The sequence below is a fragment of the Epinephelus moara genome, chromosome 16 (assembly GCF_006386435.1).
Source record: "Epinephelus moara isolate mb chromosome 16, YSFRI_EMoa_1.0, whole genome shotgun sequence".
In the NCBI taxonomy this organism is placed as follows: domain Eukaryota; kingdom Metazoa; phylum Chordata; class Actinopteri; order Perciformes; family Serranidae; genus Epinephelus; species Epinephelus moara.
The window spans coordinates 17,320,957-17,344,682 of record NC_065521.1 but is presented as its reverse complement, the minus strand read 5'-3'; the positions used below and the strand labels follow the sequence as shown (position 1 = coordinate 17,344,682).

The window sequence follows — 23,726 nt, the reverse complement described above, 5'->3', positions numbered from 1 at the left end:
TGAAGGAAAGAGGGAATGAAAGCACTGAAGGACAAAAGCCCACGAGAGAAGTTCCCACAGTTGAGTCCCCAAAAGCTGGCAAAACAAGTACGTACACATGTTAAATAATTAGAAAGAAGGAGACAAAAGCATGTCACCTCCCTAGAGTTAAACATCCTCATATACTGTACACCAGCAGGTCTGATTTACACCTGCTGAAGGGATTTCAGGGGTCCTTGAGGGAGTTCCAGAGTGTCCCCAGAAAAATGGGGAATAGTTTATTTTCAATATTTAATTCAATACAGAAAAATGAGCCCAATGAGACAAAAGACCTCTTCCGTGGTTATCTCTTCAGCTGTTGGTGACAACAGAATTCTGGTCTTCATCATATGTAACAACCAAAATCTATTTAGATGGAGGTCCCTGAAGCAACATTTCATCAAATGAGATGTTGAGAAGAACTGCTTTAAGCACAAAGGGATATTGCTTTATGGCACAATATGGTGCAGAAGTAGTCCTTTGTCTCACGCAAGCATTAGTGCTAATGCCTTGAACTGTGACCTGTTTTTATGCAGGTGGAAATTTTGAAGCTACTGCTGAGGTTATGTCTTGTGACACGTTTGTCCTCATTCTTTTTCGTGGCATTGAAATGCAAAAACACCCAAATCACTGACCATTTTAAATGGGGTTAAAAAGCCTTACAGCATCGACTTTTGTTGTCAGTTGCCCAGCAACAATGCTCTTGAGAGTGTAACCACTTAAACTCCGTGTATGGTGCTCATCTTAGCATGTCAATAACAAACAAAAGCTTCATTTGAAGGCAATATAACAACATGTGAGGCATGACACAGATGCTGCTGGTCATTTCTACCATGAACCTATAGAAACAGAGTGCAGGCACAATAAAATCAGTACACATAGCAACAAAATATAAGAACATGTTGCTGCTGTCAACTGTAATTTTGATTTATCTTACTGAAATATTCTGATTTGTAGTTTAGTGTTTGTGATGTAGTATTACCTTTACCTGTATATCTTTAAAGCTTGACGTGAGGGACTGTAAGTGCAGTCATGACAAGTAACAGATACTGTCTTCTTGTTTTCCAGCTGACACAGAAGTGCAGCAGAATGATGTCACAGGCAGTATTGACCTTCGACAGACTATCAGCTATCTGGATAAGTAAGTGACTTAAATATCAACAGAAAAGCTTAGCTTATTAGCCTAGTCCCAATTTTACAGGTTTAGTGGTGTTTGTTTAGCTTTCATCTGATGTTAGGATTGAATGATCACTGAGTTTTGCCAATATCCGATTTTGGTCAGATTCAGATGCCAATACAGATATATGCACATGTTTTTTTTTACACCGTACTTTAGAGAACATTAAATCTCTCCTGTAACAGAACCATAAGATTCATCCTACTTTAACAGACTTGGATGATGTGCTCCCTAAGACAATCCCAACAATAGCCTCAACCAGGGCAAATTTGACCTATTTCAACTAGATGAAATCACATAATTCTGTGTGTCGTGACTGTGTGTGCTACTGGCTACTGTGTTACTGTGCTACTGAACATTATAGCAAGCACAGTTCAAACTGTATATTTTATTTTCCAAATGTAACAGTATAGTTCAGCGTATCATTTGGTTTGTAATGTGTACTGACCCGAAAGCCTTGTACCGAACAGTTCAATATGAATATGTGTATTGTTACACCCCTACCATTGATGTACCAGTATTATCATGCATCCCTATTTAGTGTATCATTTATTATAGTCATTAGTGTAGCAGTACTTAGGCCAATGCTTTGTAGGGATATGATCTGATCTGCAGCCTGTTCTGATCTTTCAGCTTGTGTATATTCTGCAATAAAAAGGATGAGTCGTTCACAGAGGATGGATTGGACCTTCACTATTGGAAACACTGTCCCATGCTGAGACGCTGCGATGAATGTAGACAGGTAGACCGTTACATTTTCAAAGGTGTTGGCATGTTTTTAGTCCTCTTGAAAGAAGGACATCTGTCCAGCAGTTTAATCACCACCTCAGTGATTAAGCTCAAAGACTTTGTGTACAGCTCTGCATTGTGTTCACAGGTAGTGGAGATAGCCAGCCTCACAGAGCACCTGCTGGGGGAATGTGAAAGCAGCTCCAAGTTCAGCCAGTGCCCACGCTGCTCAGAGGCCGTGGCCACTGAAGACTTGACTCGCCATGTCCAGGGGCCCGCCTGCAACCGTGAGTTCTCAGTCTCACTCTTTCATGCCACTGCAATTTTCTGAAAATGCCTTATGTGATGGAAATCATGAAGTTTGTTTGAACCAGGAGTATTTTTCTTTTTTCTTTAGTTATTTTATTGTCTTTTTTGGATGGTGACAGTGTAGACACCAACAGGAAAATTTTGAGAGAGAGATAGGAATATGACATGCAGCAAAGGTCCAAGCCAGAACTGTGGACATTGCACATGGTACACATCTTAAGTGCTCGACCATCAGGAAAACTGCATCACTTTATTTGTCAATGAAAAATGACTTCACCAAAACTAATTAATAAAAACAAAACTATGTCAGTCAGGACCACTTTAGTCAAAGAAAACTTAACTGACATTTGCAGTATTATATTTGGCGGTATGGCTCTGTTCTGGGGCCTCTTTGCCTTTCCTAGGCCTACAAATATTGCTTTACTGTTGTACCTCCTGGGACAAAGGGCAACAGTGTTTGGCAGAGGTAGTTGCAACTTTGTTTTTTTTTTGTATTAACAACAATATCTGAAGGTAGCATTAAAGATGCACTGTGCAGTACCTGGCCACATGCTCCAAAGAAATAGGGGGCAACATTTCACCAGTCTACTACTGGGTCCATACAGTCTAAATCTACAATCATCAATTATAAAAAAAAAAGAGCATGGCAAGAATACACAAAATTTGAACAAACTGCTGAAACTCTGAGCACAGTCAAAATAGCACTGCTATTTCATAATCTCTGTGTGTGGCATTGTACTACTTTTATAGTCAAATTTTAGTTAAGCTCAGTTTAAGACCATCGCAGCAAGAAAAATACCACAACAGAGCCATATATCAACATCATTTGGAACATGTTTTTCGGTTTAGTTTGTGTTGTCATTATGTTAGTTGAACTAGATGTCACTTACCATCAACTTACCATCCACTTACCTCATCTCTTTACTCACCAAGAGCTGTCTCCAGCGGAAAGCCACGCCTATGTTTACTGTTGTTTTGCTTCTTTTTATTGATATATCACTTCTTCTGTTTGCCGGCAAACATGGTTTCTTGAAGGTGTTGTGTCAAAGTCTGTTTCCACATCAAATAGTGTTTTCCTCCTGTTGATACACGTAGCACCGGGAGTGGGTGGTTGGGATGTAATAAAGGTCGCTTGGCAAGAGCCTCAGCCATCTATTGTATTATAAATAATAAAACAAAAACACACTAGTGCGGATGTAGCGCTTGTTGTGTTAACTATGCTACTCACCCGGAGCTGTTCTGTGATGCTTTGTCCTCTCATGAGGGCAGACTAGACGCTACAGTGACTCACTGTCGCCTCTCCAGTAGTGTTATTACAAGACAGGATGGACTGGGGCTAGCAGTATAGATATCTCTACATCACAATACTTAGACGTCCTAATTTAATATCAAAACTGCAACTTTGTCACATTCTGTTCATGTCAGTTCATTTTCTAAGTTTTTAATCTAAAATTCTGCTCATGTCATACACATTGTACCTTCAGTCAATCCAGTCATAGTCAAATGTTAACCAACCAAATGAGTACCACTGAAGAGATGATTATAATTGCTTTAATAATTTACCAAGTCAGAATTTATTAACACTAACACAAGCCAATTTTGGCTCTGAAATGAAACAAGGGCTGAGAGGTTAATGTGCCGACTCAGCTGTAATTTGATAGTTGTTACATCCTCATCATCCTTCCCCACAGTTCCCCAAGTTTAAGGGACTACATTTAAATAGACAAGTCTATATCATCTTAAATGAGGGCATCATATTTAAAGTAGTTTCTAGATATTTGCAGCTCTACTTCCTTCTCTCACAGAGCACACAAAACTCTTCCTCAGTCAGATTAACCATTAAATTTGTTCCAAAAAGATAAAATTCACCATTGATCTACCAACCTCAGGTGGATAAACACATTCTGCTCATTTATTTTTCTTCCTTCCTGGTTGGCCTTGGTTTAGCACCCAGTGCAGCTGAGATGTCCTCTTTCAATATACTGTATATGGCTCAATTTATTGACCAGTCGTCCCCTTACAGATACAACACATCTGTGGTCACAATTAAAGCTCTTATAAAACATGAAAAATATGCTCTGTGTTGACAGTGCGACACAGATCATTTAAGCCGTCACAAGTCAGTACTTTTCCATAGTGCTGTGGTAAATTTTCTGTAAACTGCCAAGCCCTGATGCCAGTATTTACTATCCTAGAGCTGAGGTCAGCTTATGTAGTTTACTATAAGTGTACTAACTAGTCTAAAGGAAGAGGCTCACTGTGTCAGGACCCACACTACATCTCTGTTACCCGCCATATGTCTCTCTTCATAGATAAGTGACACCAGTGAGCCTTTGAACTGTTTTACCTTAACCTTCAAGTCTGTCTTATTCCTGTTGGTTATGAGTGAGTTAACAGAAGTTTGAATTGTAAAGCAGGATAGATTATATTCACCCAAATGTTCCCATTCCTCAAAGGTGTATTGTTTTTAAAAATGTTCTCCCTCAGTGGTGTAATTTTAGCATTTTCTCTGGCGTGATCAGGGCACCTTTTCTGTAATTGTATAAGAGGTGGCTTAAAGGTGTCATGTTTCTGTTTCAGCCCCCATCTCGGGTAAAGGCTCCAACCACTGTCCTTTGTGTCACAACAACTTCATGCCTGGAGAAAAGGTGAGATTACGTACAAGCAAAAATAGCAAAACAATTGAGTTTTACTACTGTATTTTATGCTAATTGTGTCTTGGCAAGATTAAAAAAAGTTCTACAGAGCTGCTTCCCCGATAATAATGTGGTAACTCTGGGTCTGATGAAGGTTTTCTCAGAACTTGGGCCTGAGCTTCACTCCGTGACCTTTTCTATTTTCCCTCTTTTATATCGACACAGAAACTTGACCTGCGTCTAATATTAGGCTTGAGGAGCAAACAGGTGTTGAGGTAAAACACGGCTATTGTTGGCCTTTAAAGTCTTCAAAGGAGGTGAAGCCTTTGTTCTTAATGGGCCGTTTCATTTGTCTCAAGGTGAAGTAGATGCCATCACATTCTTCACATTCCTATCAGTTTGAGAGGAACTACAGACAAAAATGTTCTCACTAGCTGTTCATATGTATATTCATATATATTTTTGACAGTCATGCTTTCCCGAAATCTTTTTGTAGTCAGGGTTGGTGAGGATGATGCAGTTCTTTTGATTCTAATTACAAGAACTGGACAAAATGTAATCATTGTGTTGTTGTAAAACTGGACATTCCAGCAGCTCACTGCTGTGTGTTACGAGGGCCATGAATCGATTAGAAAATGCAGTTGAAATGGGTAACTCAACAATGGAAGCACAAAATGTAACTTCATTGTTTAATATTACATAATATAACCTTAGGGCAAATAGGTCGTTATTATCTTTCATAAGTAAACTGTGCTCGTATTTCAGCGCACTCTGAGCTGCTCATTCATCACTAATCCTTGTCTGTTCACTTATTGTGTGAAAGAGAAGTTTAAAATGGAGCTTAAGCGTACAAGATTCTCTGCCCCTCTAAAAGATGTAACAACAGTATAGCCTTTCATATGTCTACCGTTACATTCCTGTCATCACGGCGTCTAATGAATCATGTAACTCGTCTGTCAAGGAGCCACAAGAGCTACGAGAATCAGTCTTACCAGCACCTACAGGTGGGGTCACACTGGGACAGGCACTTTGAAATGAACTTCTAGACCAAACTCCAAAACCTCAGACTTCAGTTTGACATATTGGGGGTGTTGTAGGAGAATATTGTTTCCATCAGTGTTATTACAATCCCGACCAATCACAAATGGAAGATAGATGCTTTATTAAAATTATGGTATGTCTGTGCTTACCATGGTGACCACAGGTCATCAGGGGGGAATCAGGGTTTGATTCTGGAGAGGTAGTCAGACAAACAGTTACTGCATCCAAGGAAGGCAGAAGGTTCTCAAATTATGCTCTTCCAACTCTGCGAAAAACTACAATTTAAGACTCGTTGGAGATCCTGTGATTGGAATGAGTTCACCCATTTGGACTGTTGCTTGATAGGTTGATAGAGATCTTTCATTACAGAATGCCCCTTGAACGTATTGTTGTTGTTTTTTCCTTGTAAATGTGTGCTGTCATGGTGTCACTTCTAATTACTGATTGGCCAATTCAGAAGGAAAGTATAAACTACCTGATAAACAAAAAGTAGTGAACATAAAGTAATTCTGACATAAACAAAGGTCTGTTTTGCCCACTTATAGCAAGCAGAAGTAGTGTGCTAGTTAAAGGTCTAGTGTGAGGGATAAGTGGCACTGAGCAGTGAGGTTGCAGAACTGATGCTTGTAGTGTAGGAGAACTATGCTGGCTGATGCAAAAATGCAAATGAGCCTATTTAGAGCCAGTGTTTGATTTTGTCATTTGGGGCTACTTTAGAACAACATGGTGGACGCCACGAGAGAGGACCCGCGCAGTATGTAAATATAAACTGGTCTGAGAAAACCAAAACAGAACCGTTCTTATTTTCAGGTGATTATAAACTAAAGAAAACATATTTGAGAATATCAACTCCATTTCTATATTAGATGCTCTTAAATCCTGCTCAGTGGATCTCCATAGGAGCTGTATGTGACATTCAGAGCATATAACACAGGGTCCCCGCTTCTCAGTCCTTGGAAGTCGTTCTGACCATCCCAAAGCTTTTATTTGTGCTCTGGAGGAGGAGTGATGAGTGATGAGCGCGGATATACGAGAGCAGCCCTCAAGGAAGTCTTTAACTGACCGACACACCCCCTTATTGGATTGATTGGACACCTCAGGTGATCAGACTTTTTTGAGTTTTTCAACACCGGAGTGCCTCAGAGCTGGACACAGTACAAATACGCAATGTTTCTTCGACGACGCCGTCCCAGTATCAGCTGTATGTGCCCTATGAGCACAGTGCAGAGCAGCAGCGATTGGCTAGCCAGCAGAATACGCACACATGAACTCACAGGTACTCACATGCATTAACATGCACGTATAGCCACCCAGCCGTCTACCACAACATATAACAGGGATGTTCAGATTACAACACACACACACAGGGAGTGGGACTACATCTCACCTCAGGATGCCATAACTCCACCGTAGCAAATAAGTCTTTTCTGCTGTATTAATGCTCTGAATGTTGCCTACAGTGACTTTAAACAGTTGCAGCAGTTGCTTTGGAATACATCTAAAAAGAACTATAAGACGTATCGTCTACATTTGTAAAACTTTGAAGAACTAATCAGTGATGTCACAGCAGGTGCTCTCCTGTTGCCAGCTGATGGAAAACATCAACTGTAACATCACTCTGGGGTGTGGCCAGGTGTATATCATGCTAAAACCCAAACAGAGCGGTGTAGCAGCATTTTCACACAGTATTTGATTTAGTGTTAAATATTTCACAGCAGACATTTTGACTTGAAGCATCAAACTAATGGTATTAATTACACCTGTGTTGTTGGTGCTGTGATAACATTTGCTGTGGAGAAATGCCTGTTATCCTTTGTTGCTGTGCTGAGCATTACTGTGAGTCTCTTTGTCAACATTTTCTCTGGTCTTGACAAATAAAACATCATCAATAATTTAAACATGAAAATTACTGTTTACTGTTTTAATCATTTTAATTCCCTGAAAACCACTTAGTGTCCAAGTGCGGCAAGATAGGAGAGATTTTAAGATTAGGCCCAAATGTAAAGTGACGCTTTAACTTATTTGTGCTCTCATTCGAAAACTGATTCACAACATGCCCAACTCTCACACCCTCAAAAATGAATCAAGAAAAAATCGCACAGAAAGTCACACACTCACTGCCAGAGCTGTGCGCGTCGACCCAATGAAAGACTGCTGTGTTAGTGGGAGGGAGGGCAGCCACTCGGGCCCTGACTGGGCCTACAGTCACCCGTGGCTGTCCCAATCGAGAAAGTACCTGGGAGAGGAACAGTCTCACTGAGCTACTTTGTCCCTGTTCCAGGCCTGGAAGGCTCACCTCATGGGCAGGGAGGGCTGTAAACAAAACTCACGCAGGACTGCGGTGTCCCAGAGAACTCAGCCAGCACAAGGTAAAGCATTCATACACCCACTGCTTACACCCACCTCCCTAACGCTCGGTGTGGAAGCTATACAAAGTGCCCATGCTTGTTGGTAAAACTTCATGTTGCAGCTTTTCCACTATGGTTTCCTGCCTCAGAGCACAGAATAAGGTGCTTAAAAATAGCGACAGATTTAATTTGGAGCCCAGTGTAGTGGCTGTTAGTGTATCCATTTTGAGTGATATTTCACAATCATGGCAGCAGCTGTAAGTAAATTGTTTAATGACTGAAACATGCAGTCACTTTTTGTACAGGTAAGGCAGGTTGTATTAACCTGGATGCCCATTATTTTGTTAAGGGATGTCTCACATTACTTTTATAACCATCCTGATGCCAGAATGACCGTTGGGTTTGGCAAACCACTCACATTAGAGGACCACTGCTGAATATATTAAAGTTGATTGAGTTTCTGTAGTGGTTTTTAGTGTTACTGGTGAAATTGCGCACCCATGTACCTGGGGTTCACAGGGAATGATGTGTTCACGTCCTGGACATGATGCAGAAGACAGAAGCCGTTGAGTTGAGTATCATGGTTGCACAACAGTGCTGTTGTTGACTGTCCTCTGTTAAAACTGCATGGCGCCATGAATCTTCTCAGCTTGTGATTTGTTTATCTGTACTGTAACCACATAGGCCTTTCTCACAGCAGACATTTTGATTTGTCATAGTAGGAAAAGCACAGGTGTTACTAATAACACTAATGATGGCTTTGTTCTATTGAAGTGTTCTAATATGAGTGACAGTGAGCCAGAATAGATGTTGCTTGACCTCATGACGTTTTCCACTGAGGTAAAGAAAAGATGTGAAGGAGAATTCATAAGGATTTAAAGAATACTTTACCCAAAAAATGACCATTTGTATATCAGTTACTCAGCATGTGTTCAATTGAAGTCATGAAGAAAACTATTGTATCCTAAAATGGCCAACACTCATCATTAACTGAAGTAAACGAGGACCAAATTTAACAGCAAACCTTTATCAAAACATTACTTTATGTTCACACAACTCATACAGTATAATCCAAGTCTCGTGTATCTAATTGTATGCTCTATACCTCCCAAACATGCATTTTTGCTAAAATATTACCATTTAAAACACTTTCACCTACAGTGAGCGCGCCCTGTGTGTGCCTGAGCACACCCATGTATATGAGCAGAGTACAAGTACTGAGCGTACGACTGGATAAATGAAACTTGGAATATACTGTACAAGTTGTGTGACAGCATGTGAAGTGTTTTGATATAGTTTTGCTGTTGTTAAACGCAGACCTCTTTTACGTCAACTCAAGAAGAATGTGAGCTGTTTTTTGGATTCTCCGTTCACTACAAGAAAAGCAAAGTCTTCTTCACAAATTCAAAGTAACATAATGAGTAATGATATACAAAGAGAATTAGACTGCACTTACACTAGGCTACATAATCTCCTCTTATGTTGCATTTCTGATAGAGAAGCAGCTCAAGGCGTGTTTGCTGCCCCCAGTGGTCAATGTATGTGCAATTTTGAATTGAACTCATGAAGCTGTGTTATTAAAACACACCAGTTATCATCTGTAATCACAGATTGTTTTTTTGCCAACTCAGGAGTGACTAAAATCTTAAGGATTGCAGCACATTTGATAACAATATGTAGGTCCTAGACGATATCAGAAGAGCAGGAGGATTGTTTCTGGAACATGCCGACCTTTTACATCAGTAGTGCCACAGGGCGTCACAATGCCCCCTCTGACATACAGATCCCGAAACCTTTTCAGATAAGCCAATCCCATCATCTAGTGAGTTCTTTGCCACGTGCTTTCTACAGCATAGTTAACACTGCGGGACAAGGAGTGATGGCTCACCAGTTAATATGTTTACTTTTCAGGATTTCCTCCAGCAAATAGTTCGTGGAAGGTGGTATCAGACCTGACACATGTACATTTTAATCTAGTTAATAGATGATGGCCCAAACAGGAGCCACACTCATTATATATGTAGCATTTGCTGTGTGAAATAGTGCCTCTGCCCCCTTTTTTGTGCTAATGAATCATGTTTTATTCCATGTTTAATTTTGTATGATGTTAGTGAGGCCTGCCTCTGTCAATTTTGTACAGACTTTGGTACATTTTGAATACAGGACTTTTACTTTTAATAAAGTATTTTAGTGGCATTGGTATTTTTAAATAAGTAAAGGACCTCTGAAATTTTTCCATCTGTTATGTTGACATTGTTTTAATAGTGCTAGTAGGCTATCAGAACAAAATTAGTAGCTTACAGTATGTTTAAAGAAAGCCTTGTGATGTGACCGCAGTAGTGACAGTCATATCAAAGAGATGACCTCTCCCAGTACACAGCTGCGTCACCATAAACTGCTGATGTCATGAAGCCCTCTTGTTTACACTGACATCACAGATTATGCAGGTTGTTTGGTGGTAAATGGAAATCAAGAACAGAGGGGGGTCATCTATGGCAACGTTTTCACAAAGGTTTACTGTATTTACTATACCGACGTCATTTTGTGTGTGTGTGTGTGTGTGTGTATTTGTGTGTCCAGGCAGGGCTGTCGGTGGAGCCAAGCTGAAGCAGGCCTGGTCGGTCGGGGCCAGAGCCAGACCCATGGGCAGAGGCAGCCGGATCCCAGCCCTGGCACCTCTGGCCAGAGGACATACACCAGGGAAACACTGAAACTGGTGCAAAGCACACAGGGGAGGAACCCAACAGCAGCAAACACCCCTGTAGTAACCCCACCCCACTCCTATATTTCCTGGTCCCACGTTTCTGCATATCTGCACTTTTATAAAAGACATCTGATAGGTTTCACTTCTTTTAAAGATTACCAAAAAGATAATACTAGTCTTATCAGCTAATGTATAAACATGGTGTTGTATCCAGATATTGAGACTCTGTAGATAGGCACATATTAACTCTGATTGGTATTTAGTCCTGTTGTGGTCAGTGACAGAAAATCTACACAGAGAGGAGGCAGCTGGACTCACCAGTGTTAAGTCTCTTGCTTCTTATGTCTGTATGTCAGGCCTCTGGCGTCACACACCTGCCAGGTTAATAAACACATGCACCTGTGCTCTTAGTTGATATGTCCTTACGGGATGTCTCGGTTTGGAAGCACTTATTTTTCATATTGCTCACTGCCATTTGGAGCCACCATGGCTGGGAATTTTGGGAAGCATCTTCCCATTCGACCCTGTCTGTCTGGTAGATTCTCCCGAAACAATTTACAATCTAGACTTTCTCTTACACAGGTGTTTTCACTGAGGCCAAGCTGAGATAACGCTGGTGACATCACTATGACATCATCAGGGATATTTTATCTGAGTTGACAAAGCTACTAAACTAACCGTCCTACACAAGCTATCCAATGCTGCTAAAAATGTGCATATTTTAATTTAAAAAAAAAAAAGGATTTTCAGCATATTTTAAATTATATTTACACCACGAACTCTAAAACAAGTGACCTCTTCTCATGGATAACCAGAATGTAATCAATCACTACATCTTACCAGAGGACGGTGACAGCAGCTGACACTTAGAAACACTCCTCTTTTCGTAGAAGCAGTAATGAGAGCAGAGGAGGAATGAGGTTTAGTTACAGGCAGAAGACTTTCCTCCCTTGGCAACACTCCAGCGTCCCAAAGCCTCTGACGACCTGAGTACAGCTTTACTGTCAGCTTCACGCTTTGCCATCTGTTTACATTTTTCTTTTCATTTCATAACGTACATAAATTATATAGAAGGAATGGAGTACTTTGCCAAAGGGATGATGCTGAATTATCAGTATAGTATGAACTTAACTTATTTCCCTGCTTAATGCCTACTGACAATCTTGAGTAGATAGCATTGTTGTATACGCTGTACTAGTCCAGTGAGAGGGATAAAGTAGACCTTTTAACTTAACACAGTTATTTAAATGAAAAAACACAGTGGGGATGAATGAACAGAATTTGTGTAGCACCTATTTTTCCCCCAACTTTTGCCAGATATGACTGAAGCCGACCCCAACAGACAGTTTGAAGCACTTCAGACTGTTTTTTACCACAATCACAACCACAAAAATGTTAAGAACTCCCTCAATAATTTGCAAGATTTATAGTTAATGCTATAATTTCACTACTTCTGTTGTACTGCACAGTGTTATGACGATGTTGATTGTAATATATCTTTGATTCATTCACAGCCAAGAACAAGTAAAACAAAAACATCCATGAAAACAGTTTAGCAGGGTAAATTAATATCAATGTGCATTACAACATTAACTGTTATATTAGTGGACAAAACAGCTTAAATATAGATGATGTATATGAGAGTATATTTGGTTTTAACTTCCCAATTCATCACGTTGGCTTTAACATGCTTCTGTATGGAGAAATGTTGCAACAGTGGATATTTTTGGTGTTTTTTATGTGCATAGTAGTCAGTATTTTCTGAATATAAATTCTGTCATTAAATGGCTATTTTTTCTGCCGAAGTATCTGTATTTGTTTAATAAATAAAGCTACATTGAGCTGAGGTTTGCAGATGTGGTTTCTGATACTGTTTAAGAGTTAAGATTCCCTGGGGCTTAGCAGCTTTGTATAGCCTTCTGTGTAGCAATCACACGAACTCACATACTGTAACATACACAGTTGACAGCAGAACTTGAGATGGTCAGTGTTTTCCATATCTCTCCCAATAATTTTCTGTATTTACAAAGTTGACAACAAGCTCCAGTTTTATTGACATTATCAGACATGAATCTACAGTATTACATCCCTCTAGTGTCTTTGGTTTGTTTGGCCCGCTTCTGCAAACCATACACATGAAATGACACTTGAAAACAACATATTAACTGACAACCAATCATTTAATTTTGTTACAATTTCAGCACCCTACAAAATAATCACTGAATGAATGCAGTTGTTTGTTTCATGTTATGTGCTCTGAGTCCATATAGCTCACTGTGACAGTCACACTGGAACCCTGAAATCAGAAATAGACAATCAAATCAGCTGTTTCAGAGAGACACCAAGGTGTAAAAAGTCCAGTCTTATTTGTGCCTGCACAAACACGCACTAAAACCATTACAACCATGTGTCTACATCAACATTAGATCTCAGATTCGGGTGACAGAGTGATGAAAGCACAACCTGAAATGGCACCAAAAATTAGAAATCTTCCTGGGATGCTTGTGTGGTAGTGGTTTTACAAAATGGAAACTTAAAGTAGCAGGAGCAGTGAAGAGGGAAACTTTGTAACCTTTTGAATTTGACATACAGAAAATCTTGAGCAGATTCAGTAAGGATCATCATATATGATCAATTAAAACACAAGTGTTCTTTGTATTCAGTTCAGCTTGGGTGAATTAATTTAGTTTATATACAATCACATGGAGACCCTCTGAGCGCAGATCAGGTCCTCGTTGTGCACCACGCTCCACATCCTGAGCAGCTCCTGCGCGCTCAGTTTGTGCACCACGATGAGGTTTTTGTAAAAGCATGGCTCGCTGTTCATGGGGCTCACCCTGCGTCTGGTGATGCCGAAGGTCCTGAAGCCCGGGTGCATCTCCGGAGCCGAGTGAAGCTTCTGCAGGCACATCCCCAAAAACACATCGTCGATCGGGTACAACTCCAGGTCCTCCGAGACCACGAAGAGCCTCCTGGCCAGCTGGGAGGACATCAGAAACCCACCTCCTCCGACATACGGGGGATATGGCTTATCGTACAGCTCTTTGGGGATGTAATATTTGCTCTGCCTGTTTCGGATGGGGATCGCCTTGGAGATGGTGTCCCCTACGAACAGCTCTGCGTATTTGCGCTCCTCCAGTCTGAAGTCTATGAGCTGCAACAGGTTGTGCGTGTTCACAAACACATCATCATCTCCTTTGAATATGAACTGGACACCAGGGCAGTAGATGTCGAACCACTTGAGGAAGTTGACCTCTTTCAGGGTCAGGTTGAAGAAGGTGTCCATAAAGTCCCACTGGAGGATGTCCCCATAGATCCTGTCCTCGTACTCTATCAGTTTCTGGAGGTTTTTAGTGTCTTTGCCAGTCGTCGGGCTCCCCAAAAGAAATAAAGTTCTTATTTTCTTCCCATCCACCGTGTGCTCCTTGCCCCAGGTTTTACGCACCGCTTCCCGCCTGTCGTGCTGCTCGATAACGGATTTGACCACCATGAGGAGGTGCACCTCTCCATCCGCGCACTTCTCCGGATGGTTGATGAGCATGGGGAAGTACCTACAGTGTCTGTGCAGAACAAACTGGTGAAATCTCGGGTCCAAGCGCCGGAACCAGTCCTGCGTCCTCACCGACGCGTCCTCGCTGCAGTTGAGAACCTGCGCGTCCCAGGAAGCCGGAGTCCCGTTAGAGACCCGCTGCGCATCCAATTCGTTGCTAAGCACTGGAGAGCCCGAGCTCCCCAAACTAGGTTTCACGGCTCCCTTCTTGAATGAAAAACACTCAGAGCCACACCAACCAGCATCCCTTATGTGTTTAGCTCCCACTCCGTCCTTCTCTGCCAGTTTCAGCTTGTGGATCATTAGAAAAGAGGCAAAGACCAGAGACAGGCTCAGGAGGGGTTTCAGCAGACCGACCCGCTTCCTCCGGAATAAGTGATCCATGGCTCTTACTGCGGCGCCCAGAGACCCTCAGATGCTGCACCGTTTGCCTTCATAGTGTTTCACAACTGTGCGTCCGGGTGGAGTCCATCACCGCCTTCCCTGCTCATCTGGACACCAGAGGTTGTGTCCTCGGCTACGTGACACTGAAGTGGCCCCGGGGGCCCTTTTGCCCATGACGGCGCTCAGTGGAGTCACACATCTCTTGTCAGTGCGGGAAAATGATGCAGAATACACAACATGTCCTCGAGCTTCTTCTCTGGCCTCTGTCTCAGACTGACTGGAGACCTGCTGCAGGATACCTCTCTCTCCCTCACAAATATCTCCTCCCCCTGATGATCCGCACTGATCTGGGACCAGCGGGTTTCCCGTTTCTCACACACACCAGGTGTCCACCACGTTACAGTGCACACCATCAAGCTGGAGGGTTTTGTTTGTTTGTTTTCATCGATCTCTCTATTGCTTTTAAACAGTATTGGGCTCCATAAGTAGAAATTATAAGAAGAAGTAAAATACAACAGGAATTATTGAGAAATAATTGAAACTTAATTTAAAAAAGTAGTGCAAAATGTTAATGAAGGTACAAGGTACCAGAAAAAAACAATAAAAAATACAGTACAGAGCAAAAACATAATACATTTACATATATATTAACGCACTTCAACAGGAAAATATCAGGCCTAAATAAAGCACTGTTTTCAGAGTCTGAAAATTTTGGAAAACATTATACCATAAGTTCATATTTAAATAGGCCTAAATGTTATTGCAATTACTGCTTTTAGTTTTAACGAATGTTAAAATGTGGTGTGATCAGCTATGCAGATGGAAACAGCAGGAGCACTGTGCACCAAGCAGTGGCGCCCCCAAGGGGGGGGGGGCATAGCCACCCTGATACAATAGCTGACAATTAAGGCATCCATTAATACCAACCATGTCAGCAAAGCTTGTTAGGAAGGGGGCGAAATAGGGTCCTTGAACTCTCTGAAGACTCAAAAATTGTATTTTTGTCACTTGAAGTCACACCTCAAGATATCTGAATGACAATGGGTTGTATGGGCACCCACAAGTCTCCGCTAAACTTGAGAAGACTTGTTCTCAGTTAATGTTCTCTACAATGTACTCCTTCAAATTAAAGCTGTAGCCTATATCTGCCTTTTTAATAGGGATGCATGATAATATCGGGACTTCGATATCTGCTGATATTGGCTTTAAAATGAACTATCAGAATCGGCCAACATGCTTTTTCTATATTTGCACAATGAATGAATATCACATACACTGAAAAGTATTTCAAAAAATATTTCATGTCTCTGTCTACTGGTGGACATAACAATAAGAGTGTGCATGCATAACATGATGTTAATTTCACTGCAGAAGAGACTTGATGATCACTAAAATTAGATGTGGATATATATCTATATCGGTATTGGTTATTAGTCAAATGCCTTTTTACATATCAGCACATCAGATATCGGCAAAAAAATCCAACATTGTGCATGCTAAAAAAGGACAACCAGCCTATTTTAAAAACAGTAACTCACCTAATAAATGCAGATAAAAAAAACACATTAATACAGAATTCAAAATGTTACATGTAGCCTACAGGTATTAGTCAATGCACATCAGGCAATCAGTAACTTTAACTGTAAAACTAGAACATTTTGCAAGAAATTTTGACCGGGTGCCTGTTACCACTGCTGATTTCACAAAGACTGTACTAGTTATTCAAAATGTCCATCAGCCTATTAAAGTCCCAGGTCTCATGAACTGTTTAAATTTTTATTGATTTTTCCATGTCATAGTATGGCGATTTTGGGGTTATTTTAGCTCTGTTAACATCAAATTCACGATGACCTCCCATTACTTTCAATGGGAAACTCAACAGTTTTTTGCAATTTTTGTAAAAATGGTTTCACAAATCTCCGACAAAGGTCATAGCACACCAGTCACCATCATTCCACATGTATCTTTGTGCCAATCTGTTGGCAATGTGAGACGAGTAGCATGCCAGCATTTTACGGAAGAGGAATATAAAATCAGCCTGATGAATAATATATAGTTGTGCTGTGCAACAGGTATATCAGCATGCAATTCCTTGACTCTCATGCTGACATAGTTTTCAGCTCGCCTACACACTGCAACAGCATATTCAAATTCCTGAAATTCAGTTATTGCTTTCGTTTTGGTGTAAAATATGGCAAGGAAGATTTAGATTGTAGATAAATGAATGGGAGTTTTTCTGTTGCAGATATCTACAATGACGCTGTGGATATCTAAAACTGAAAGCCCAACACACATGAATGGTAAAAGTGACATCATTTGTCCTAAGAATGAAGATGCTGAAATTAAATGACAATGGTGGATAGGAAGAATGTAGTGTGGATATCTAAAAAGTTCATTTTGACGAAGAAGAATTTAATTGCAGATGCCTGCAATACATATCTGGCCTAGCAATAAATGTTAAAAAAGACACTTGTACTTTTAAGGATTTAAAGATATCTTCAATAGAATTTTAACTAGGAGAAATAACATTTCTGAAACACAATTTGTACAAGTCATAATATTAATTTCAGATATCCTAAATTAATTTAAAAAAAAAACATTTCAGATATCCATAATGTAATTTTGAATCTCCAAAAAATAAATTTTTATCATTCAAAATGTCATTTTGGATATGTAAATTTTACAAGTAAAAATATATTTGTTGACATCTGTAAATATTGAGGATATCCTTAATTATAATTGTTCCCATCCACAATGCAGTTTTGGATATCTGATATTTATGTAGGATGAATATAACTGTGACTTTTGAAAAATTAGGGTTTTTTTCTCATAGTCTGAGCAAACCAAACTTTCCAGTTTTATTCCTATCTATATTCTTGAGGTTTTACAGAGGGGATTGTTCATATATCACTCATACTATGGTAACTCACCCTATAATTTAGCCGTTACTGATTGTTAATTGGCTGAATTGTTTGGACGTGTAGTCAGAAACTACTCCCAATCTTGTTTGCTTCCCTACATCAGCAACACCTGTGCTGCGCCCATAGGCATGAACCATAGAGGTAGAACCATGGCCTGCCTCAGCCAGCAACATAAGCCACCTAGTGGCGTGGTGGGGTAATACATTTGACACAAATCAAACAAATGGCTCCAACACATACCCTGATATATAGAACATTGTATTCCTAAGAACATGGTGAAAATGGATAGTATATAGCTCTTAACAGTGTTTTCTTATTTGCTGAGTGATGTGAAGAGATATCCAAAATTCCCATTTGGGGGCAGCAAAAAATCAGGCTGCATCAATGAGAGGAGCTGCTGTGGAGTCGTTGAGCTTCCCTTATCTCCACCTGCAATATGTGACCATGACTTTGAAATATCTGGTGTGAATTGTTTCACTCTCCCAACCCACAAACAAATCGCCTATCTCCCAACCTAAGATGAAAAGAGATATCCAAAATTCCCTCTGTAAAAACCTTTGATGACAGCAGAAATATGACAGCAAAGTGAAACAAAATGTTTACAAATCAGTGCATATTTAATTGGATAATGGATCATTTACAAATTTAAACTACACAATACAGGAAACTTGTAATATAAAAAATACTTCTTTCACTGTAGGTAATTAACTGGGGAAGTTTGTGTGAGTTGTCCTGCTCCATGCTCCACCACTGGCTTCATACAGCCACCTTAAGATTTAAACTCTCCCTTCATACTACACCATCTGCTGCACGGGCCTCCACCTGCAGATAGCAGATAGCTGCAGACAAAGGCTCAAACCACAACCTCCACCAACAACATTGCACTGGCTCCACCACCTAAAAGTGCTGAAAAACCATGTTCCATCTGGAACCTCTGTCAAATTGCAACCGCCACCTCCGCCTGCAGATTCTGGTAGACACCCACCTACAACCTTCTACATCAGCCTGCAGTGCTAGCATCAACCCAAGCCTCCAACTACATCTTAATCCAGCAACCTGCACCGCTGCCTCCACCTGCAGATTCTGTAGCAACCAGAACCTCCATCAGTGTCTGCTTGCAACTTTCGCTGCTTCCTCCACCTGCAGATTCTTGCAGATAGTTGTAGCCTGAACCTCCACCTACAGCCTTTTCCAGCAACCTACAGCGTCCCTTCACCTACAGATTCTACTAGACAGCTGCGGCCTCCACCATATAAAGATGGACAGTTAGCTTGCTGCTACTGTGTACCTGTGAGACTTCCATCAGTCTCTGCAGTCATCAGATCATTGGAGTCCACAAGAATTAGCATAAAACAGATACAATAATATCTGAGATCTGAGTGAATTTGTGTCTGCAGTTAAAAATGCTAGTCATTTATTAAGGGCCTTGAGTTTCTCTGACACCCTGCAGCCCATTTCCAGATGGTATGTGGTCAAACATTCATCTCCTGATGAAGATGATGATAATTATTAATGGCTTATAAATGATCTAAAAAAGGAAAAGTAATGACTTACGAAGCATTAATAAATAACATTCACACAGGCTGACTCACCACAAAGTGGTACCCCACACAATTTTAACCATTTAAAATGGCAGTGATGGATCAGAAACTGAGAAACACACCAACTATGTACAGACTCAGTGATCACAGCCTGGACATAAAAACTGGCAGACACAGGCAGACCTGACTGCCTGGAGGAGACAGGCTGTGTCAGCTCTGTCCTCAGAGACAGGGCAACATTTCCTGCTACAGTGCAGCACATATGAAGACATCAGAACAAAGTTCTTTACAAAAATTAAATGTAAACTCTGCAAAAGATTTTGATTGACTCTCTGCCTAACACTATCACCATCTTTTACAGAGGTACACTACAAGGGCTTGGTTTGGGACCCACTTGACATCTCCTTGCTACAGATTGGAGACATGTACAAAGACTTTGACATTACAGAGAAACCTCTAGCAGCAACTACGGGCATCAGTGACGGGAAGACACTTGTTGAGACAGTTTTTGGCTTAGCACAAAAGGGGAGTGTGCTCTCGTACCAGCACCCCAGTCTAGATGCACCAAGATCCTCCACCTTACCCACCACTGCCTCTTGGGAGAGTACAGGCTTGCCCCAACAGAGTGTGTACATGTGTGCACTGAGGAGGAGCACTTCCACCTTAAAAGCTCGTTGGTCACACTGGACATGGCGGCCACAAGGGAGCAGGCAGCAGATCTCCGCAGGCCTAGGATCACCTCCTCACGTTTTAGAGAGGTGTGTTTTGTGAGGGGAGCGAGCTCTGCAGAGGCTCTTGCAGAAAGAATCCTCAAAGGAACAAGGCAGACTGCAGAAATGAGAAGAGGTGCAGACATGGAGTTTGAGGCCGCAATGGAGTACTGCAGGATGAAAAATGTCAACTACACGCCCTGCGGCCTCATCATCCACCCTGATGCTCTGGTGCCTCACCAGATGGCTTGAGTTTTGATCCACTCACGCAGCCACCATTCGGACTGGCTGAGATAAAGTGCCCTAATGTGAAGAACTGTGTGGACTGTAAATACCTTCAGATGCAGTATGGCACTTTGGCTCTCTGTGAAAGCCACTCGCACTACTGGCAGGTGCAGAGTCAACTGTTGATCACTGGCCTGCAATGGTGCGACTTTGTGACTTGTGTCCAGGAAGACATGCTGGTGCAGCGTATCTATGTTGACCCGAAGGTAACAGCCATCATCAGAGAGAGGGGGGACCAGTTTTACTTTAACGTGTACATGCAGAAGTACAGAAGTCTGTTTCCAAAAGATTTTACTGACTGATGCAGGGGAATTCAAGTGGGGGACTTTGACATTTCATGCATTTCAGCTGAACTTTAAAATGTATTGGCTTATTTCAGTTGTATTGTTACATTGTACATATGTTCATCAAAAGGTTTCATAGTAATTGTTATATAAATAGGTACTGTATATTCTGCAATGAACATAAAGAGAAAAATGTTTTGTTTTTTTTCCAAAAGATCTGTTTTTCAATGACAAAAATAACATTTCATAAACAATTCATGTGTCATGGTGCTTTGTGATTTCATATATCTTACTGTGTATGGTTTGATTTCATACATTTACTAGACATACAAGAGATAGAGAGGGGAGACAGTTGAAGGATAACTTCGGTATTTTTCAACCTAGGCTCTATTTCCCCATGTGTATGTGTGCGTATCATTCATAGGTACAACTCGTTCTGTTGGAGCAGAGAGGGGGATGGCTGCCCCGCTGGGTACTGTAAGTGAGTATGTGTGTATGAAGTGTGTTTTTCGCCACTGACCGGTTCAGATCGCCAGTGCTATCTCTGTAAATAGCATACTAACTTAGCCTTTCCCTTACCTCTGGGCTGTGTGATGTCACAAGCTTTGCTCCACTGTGTCTGTAGCTCTCTCTACTCGTGGGACAGCCGTTTTCTTGAGGAAGAGGTGTTTCGGGATTGGATGTCTTCTCTTCTTCGGCTGGCAGTAGTCATCTTGGGAGAAGTGAGCACTGCAGACCCGATGGTCTGCAAGGCGCAGTGTCTGGACAGGAGTGTTAGCATCCATTTGTAGCACAACTAGCCACAACTTCAGCATCTCGCCGTCCGACAAAGGCAGCCTATGAAAGCTGTACGGGGTGTTGCGCGACATCCTGTTCTTGCGTTCGGGAAAAAGGCCCGTTTATTTGAGCACTCCAAAAACTCTGGTAACACTCCAGGGGGTAGCACGTAAAAGACTCCGTCCTCTGACTCTTCTAGTGTAACACACACACTTCATACACACATACTCACTTACAGTACCCAGCGGGGCAGCCCTCCCCCTCTCTGCTCCAACACTGACTGACAGCTGACTCCACTCATAGCACTCATAGCACTCATAGCACTGGCGATCTGAACCGGTCAGTGGCGATAAAAAGCACTTTTAAAGTGCAAACTTATACGGGACGCATTTGCCCCCGTTACCGTTTTAGCTCGTTTCGCGCCTCAATACTGAACCAATTTTAGAACGAGTTGTACCCATGAATCATATGCACACATACACATGGGGAAATAGAGCCCAGGTTGAAAAATACTGAAGTTGGCCTTTAATGAAAACAGTTGGCAATTTGATAAATTAAACCACTCATTTAACCACAAAGTCAAGATGTATAACATGTATTGCTACATAAAAATGTAGCCTATCATAGAATCTGTATCAAATCTGCAACATCAAAGAATCTAGTGCTTGCTGACATTTTTGTGTAGTGTTATTGTTTATCACACAGAGGGACAAACTGACAATTGAGGGAGGCTCATTATCAGTTTGACGAGCAGGGGCCTGTTTCAGAAAGCAGGTTCAGAAAAATGAGGAAACAAAAGTAACAGCACCATGTGGTGACACACCTATCATTCCTTTCAGGGTAGTGTGGGATTTATACTGTGAAAACATCTCACTCTGTGAGAGCAAAGATGAAGGCATCTGACATCTCATCTCTGTGCAGTCAATAAGGACCTGGGTGTCAGGGTACTTGCTGAACACACTCGGCATCGTGGCTGTAATTGCTTCAGGAGACATCCATATCCCAATGGCGCCCATGAATGTGTACAAAAAATGTACCCAAGTTTTGATTATCCTGCTGATGGTGGACTGATGAATGTTGAAACGATCACTCAGATCTTTCTCCTTCAGACCCAGCGATAGGTACACCAAGAACAGGAACAGTTCATCAATCAGTGGAAGGCATCGGCTCTGGTGATGGAGGCAGGGGGGACAGGTCTTAGTGGCAATAACGATAATCACTGCCTGATCATCATAAATGTATGTACAGTGGGGTCCAAAAGTCTGAGACCGCCACTTTGTGTTTTAAATTAGATTGAAATATATAGTGGTGTTCTCTGAATGATGTTGTATGAACTGTGCCTACCGGTGGACGAGGTGGATCAGCGGCCTTGTCAGGAGCTGCTGTTGTGCTGGAAGTAGATGACTTACCAACAGGCACGATTCTCCACGTTGCAGGTTCAATCTGTCTCCAGAATGCCTGTAGATGGCGGTAGCTGGCAAATCTAAAAGAGTGAAATCACAATATTATTACCTTTAAACCAAAGCATAACCCATTATTGAGATTTGCCCTGGTAGATCTTGCCAAGAGGCAGTGGCAGCACACTGGCCTAAATGTTTTGCTCCTGTTAGAATGAATTTCAACATAGATTGAACAGATTGACCGAGAAGAGATTTTAATCACCCATAATCTCGTTTTTAATAACTAATACATACCTGGTATAGAATCTGATGTCATCATCCGATGCTGAAAACCTCTCCAAAAGAAACGACTGCTTCAGTGTGACCTCAGCCAGCATCTTCTGCAGCTCCTCTATCAACAGCTGCTGGGCCTCTATTTTCTCACATGCTGTATCCAAAGCTGATGGTTCTGGTTTTGCATCGTAATCATGACACTGAAGCAACAGTCCAACGTCCATCTCCTCCTCTTCAATTAATTCACCCTCTGGTTGTTGTGTTCTCTCCAGAGAGTAGTCGTTCCAGACAAACAACACAGGTACAGCCCCCTCTTTCAGGCGTCGTTGCCCATGTTGAATTACATCCGTGGAGACGAAATGTCTACTACAGACTGCCCTGCTCCTCTTAATCACCAAATTCTCACGTCTCACGTTACGTATCCATATCTTTCTTAAGGTTTCATCCTTTGGGAAGCGGTGGAAACTTACGGTGGAGTTGTACAACCCCTGGCAAAAATTATGGAATCACCAGTCTTGGAGGATGTTCATTCAGTTGTTTAATTTTGTAGAAAAAAAGCAGATCACAGACATGACACAAAACTAAAGTCATTTCAAATGGCAACTTTCTGGCTTTAAGAAACACTAAAAGAAATCAAGA

The 23,726-nt window shown here is 41.4% G+C and overlaps 2 protein-coding genes across 4 annotated transcripts in view; one reads left to right on the top strand and one right to left on the bottom strand.

Annotated features, from left to right (window-relative positions):
• The window catches only part of cep104 (centrosomal protein 104), a 37,329-nt gene extending 25,186 nt beyond the window's left edge, over nt 1–12,143 (top strand). Inside the window, exons 16-22 of one of the 2 annotated variants that reach the window (XM_050065408.1) lie at nt 6–87; nt 1,087–1,159; nt 1,829–1,937; nt 2,073–2,211; nt 4,814–4,881; nt 8,192–8,279; nt 10,839–12,143. In XM_050065408.1, coding sequence (XP_049921365.1) covers nt 6–87; nt 1,087–1,159; nt 1,829–1,937; nt 2,073–2,211; nt 4,814–4,881; nt 8,192–8,279; nt 10,839–10,969 — 690 coding nt within the window. In that variant the 3' untranslated portion in view covers nt 10,970–12,143. The remainder of the gene's footprint in view (nt 1–5; nt 88–1,086; nt 1,160–1,828; nt 1,938–2,072; nt 2,212–4,813; nt 4,882–8,191; nt 8,280–10,838) is intronic. The other variant, XM_050065409.1, reaches the window with a different exon arrangement.
• A 152-nt stretch (nt 12,144–12,295) lies between these two features.
• b3gnt7l (UDP-GlcNAc:betaGal beta-1,3-N-acetylglucosaminyltransferase 7, like) lies at nt 12,296–15,179 on the bottom strand. Of its 2 annotated transcripts, XM_050065411.1 has the most exons (2): nt 13,799–15,179; nt 12,296–13,258 (listed from the first exon to the last, which is right to left on the bottom strand). In XM_050065411.1, exons 1-2 carry the CDS (start codon nt 14,894–14,896, stop codon nt 13,205–13,207), a joined length of 1,152 nt encoding a protein of 383 aa, XP_049921368.1. In that variant the 5' UTR covers nt 14,897–15,179; the 3' UTR covers nt 12,296–13,204. The 2 variants fall into 2 exon arrangements, with proteins under 2 accessions (XP_049921368.1, XP_049921367.1); XM_050065410.1 differs by having other exon boundaries at nt 12,296–15,179.
• Between the last annotated feature and the right edge of the window lie 8,547 nt (nt 15,180–23,726).